General features: G+C 41.7%; 1 protein-coding gene across 1 annotated transcript; it reads right to left on the bottom strand.

Moving 5' to 3' along the window:
- Positions 1-2,527: 2,527 nt before the first annotated feature.
- On the bottom strand, positions 2,528-3,061 carry LOC145906989 (uncharacterized). Its single transcript, XM_082994434.1, has one exon. It carries the CDS (start codon positions 3,059-3,061, stop codon positions 2,528-2,530), a length of 534 nt encoding a protein of 177 aa, XP_082850560.1.
- Positions 3,062-3,362: the final 301 nt, after the last annotated feature.

The following is a 3,362-nucleotide window of genomic DNA, read 5'->3' as shown; positions in this document are numbered from 1 at the left end:
GATTAATTTATATTTATTGAGTGTTTGACATCGACCAGGACACCTTCAGGAATGGTGTTGTCCCTGTTCCGCTGAACAGCGAGCTTAAAGTTTATACACTTTTTGAGGGACTGGATGAGGTGTTGGGGGATGTTGTTCAAGGGGCGGGGGTCATTGCGGATTCAGTTACGGGTTTTCCTAATGGTATGGCAACATAGAGGTGTTCAAAACAGCAACAAAAGTACAAGATATTTACTGCTCTTTTTGCTGCCAGGTATAGTAATTAATGAAAATTGTGCACTTAAGTGAACAATGCAAACAATGAAAATTGTGCACTTAAGTGAACAATGGTTTTAAATAAACCTCATAATAACAATGCACTTAAGTGGCTCTTCTGCCACTTAAGTGCATTGTTAATCACACATTTGCATACCTAGTTGTGTATGACCAGTTGGCATTAATGAGGTTTATTTAAAACCAAACCTAACATTTACAGATTATCAGCCATGACGACTCTTCATGTTTAAACATTTACAAACACAAATCTCGCGAAACTATTGTTATATGACGTAATACATTACTTTTGTTACAGTTGTGACAACAAGTTTGACGTCCACAATTCAAATAAAGTTTGCGCCCTAAGAGTGGTGGAGTTTTGCAAAGGAATAATCCAATGTGTTGGAAAAACATATTGTGACTTTAGCTGCCCCTCCCATTTCCAGTGTCCCAATTCAGCATGTTGGGAACGTTCGACTGTTTGTGATGGCAATCCTTGCAATGACTGTCCAGCTTTCCAAAACTGGAATAACGGTCATGGATTTAAATGTGTTCGGAATGGCAGGAATTGCAATCTTCCGCAGTTGTTTCTATGGGACGACATTGCCGATTGCGATGATAAATCTGATTTGTGTTACACCTCGGAGAATGGAGATGTCAGGTATTTTGTTTTTGATTGTTTTTTTTTTGCATATGCATACTTGCCAGCTCTGCCCCAGACTCTCCTCTCACTCTGTGCTCCCAATTTTACTATTATTCGGCGTCGCTCTTCCTATTGCTGTGACAACGACAAAAATGAAACGTTTGCAAAGATGAATATAGTTTTAGTCAAATGAACTTTGTTTATATTAATGGTGATAAATGTTAAAAAAGAACGGCAATAACTGCTTGCTTCTGGTAAAATATTGCATCTATAAACAAATTCGTTATTGCAGAGATATTGGTACTTCTTCATCCCTGAACGAACGATTGTGTTTCCAATGTACAAATGATCCCATGATCATCTCAAGGTCAAGTGTATGTGATGATTTCATAGATTGCCCTGATATGAGTGATGAATGCAGTTGTAATGGGAAATTCCATGAGCAGTGCAGCCATAACAATAAAGGGTATTTTGGGTAGTTTTAAAAAGACCTTTTATTTAATTGATGCAAATAAACTATTAATTTTATTTAGTTCAAAACCACGTTGCAATTGTTTCGACACTAATGTGGTTTGTTACAACACATTGGATCAAGCCAACATTTCCTGTAACTCAAAAAATGAAATCTGCGACAAGCTTGCTCATTGTCTGGGGAACTCCCCATGTGAGTACAACTGTCCCTCCTACTTCCAATGTCCGAATTCAGCTTGTTGGAAACGTTCGACTGTTTGTGATGGCGATCCTTGCAATGACTGTCCAGGTTTCCGACACAGGAATAATGGTCATGGATTCAAATGTGTTCGTAATGGCAGGCAATGCAATCTTCCGCAGTTGTTTCTATGGGACGGCATTGCCGATTGTGATGATAAATCCGATTTGTGTTACACCTCAGAGAATGGAGATGCCAGGTATTTGTGAACTGTTGTGGTTGGTTAAAAGTACTTTTCAGTTAAGATAAGACAGAATTGACATATGCCATTTGTAGAGACGTTCGAAGTTCTCAGCCATTTAATCATCGTTCATGTTTTCAATGTACAAATGACCCCATGATCATCTCAAGGTCAAGTGTGTGTGATGACGTCATCGACTGTCCCGATAAAAGTGACGAATGCTTTTGTCTATCTGGGAAAACCAAAGATTGTGGCAAGTTTCATTAGTAAGTGATAAAGTATTAGTTTGTTCTTTGGATTGAAACCACTGACATCCAAGCCGATACCAGAAATCGATGACTTGCAATAGTGTAAGGTGTGTTAAGTGTCAGTAAATACATTGTTACTGACGCTGACAGGCATGTTTTATTGCTGAATGCTGCTCTTCTGGCACACTTTATTTCATTGACGTTTCTCGACGTTTCGGCTGTTATGCAGCATTTCTCCTCATGGTTGTTTACGTCCCTTTGGTGTTCTTTCAACCTCGTTTTTAGTGCACGGCCGGTTTCCCCAATGTACACAAGCCGCTGCACCATCCGCAGGTAATGCTGTAGACAACACCCCTCTTGTCGAGCTTATCATGCATGCGGTCTTTCGGGTGAGATATGAAGGAACGCATGGTAGCGGCCGGCCGTTCAAAATCCTGAATGTTAAAGTCGCCAAGCAGTCGTTTTTACGTTTCGTAAAGTCCAGAAATATACTATAATACAACTATACCCGCGGGCTGCCCCTCATCACTTCTCCGCATAAATCTTCGATTATGCCGGAGAAAGGAACGGGAATAACCGTTAGCAAGAAGCGCTTCATCAACATAACCCACCTCTTGCTCTCGTTCAGCGTCATCAGTTATCAACGATTCGGCACGAGTACATAATGAGCGTACTACCGCCCTCTTGTGTGAGATCGAATGCACCGAACGAAACGAAAGATACCTGTTGGAATAGGTGGCCTTGCGGTACACCCTTGTAGAGAGAGTCCCCTCTTCTCTTCGAACCAGAACATCCAAAAATGTCAACTCACTCCCTCGCTTGCGCTCCATGGTGAAACCGATGCTCGGTTCAATGGAATTGAGATACGACAGAAGTGACTGTACGTCATCCCGTTGCACGACCACGAATGTGTCGTTCACATAACGCCTCCAAAATCTAGGAGGGTTAGCAAACGTTGCCAACACCCTGTTTTCATCTGATTCCATGACAATGTTCGCGACCACAACGGAAAGTGGGGATCCCATGGCAGTATCGAAAATGTGTTTGTAAAATTTACCTCTAAAGGTAAGGTAGGTTGCATCCAGGCTGGCAATGCACAATGTCCATACAGTTACTGCTCTCATATCTCAACTCCATTGAACCGAGCATCGGGTTCACCATTACTACGTTTCCATGGCCACATTCGTACATAGCCCGAAAACATGGCCCGATCATATACTAGGCCCGAACGAACAGGCGCAAAACGGCTTGCGTTTCCATGTCCGTTTCGCGACCGTTAAGACCTGTGCATGTTGTGGAACATATAACTGTTGAAGTCCTGATAAA

Source organism: Ascidia mentula, chromosome 6 (genome assembly GCF_947561715.1).
Source record: "Ascidia mentula chromosome 6, kaAscMent1.1, whole genome shotgun sequence".
In the NCBI taxonomy this organism is placed as follows: Eukaryota; Metazoa; Chordata; class Ascidiacea; order Phlebobranchia; family Ascidiidae; genus Ascidia; species Ascidia mentula.
The sequence above is the reverse complement of the archived record's forward strand: the minus strand, read 5'-3'. Positions and strand labels throughout refer to the sequence as shown.

Bases quoted from the DNA above. Each gene is read 5' to 3' on its own strand.
- LOC145906989 (XM_082994434.1), bottom strand. From the start codon at position 3,061: ATGGGATCCCCACTTTCCGTTGTGGTCGCGAACATTGTCATGGAATCA.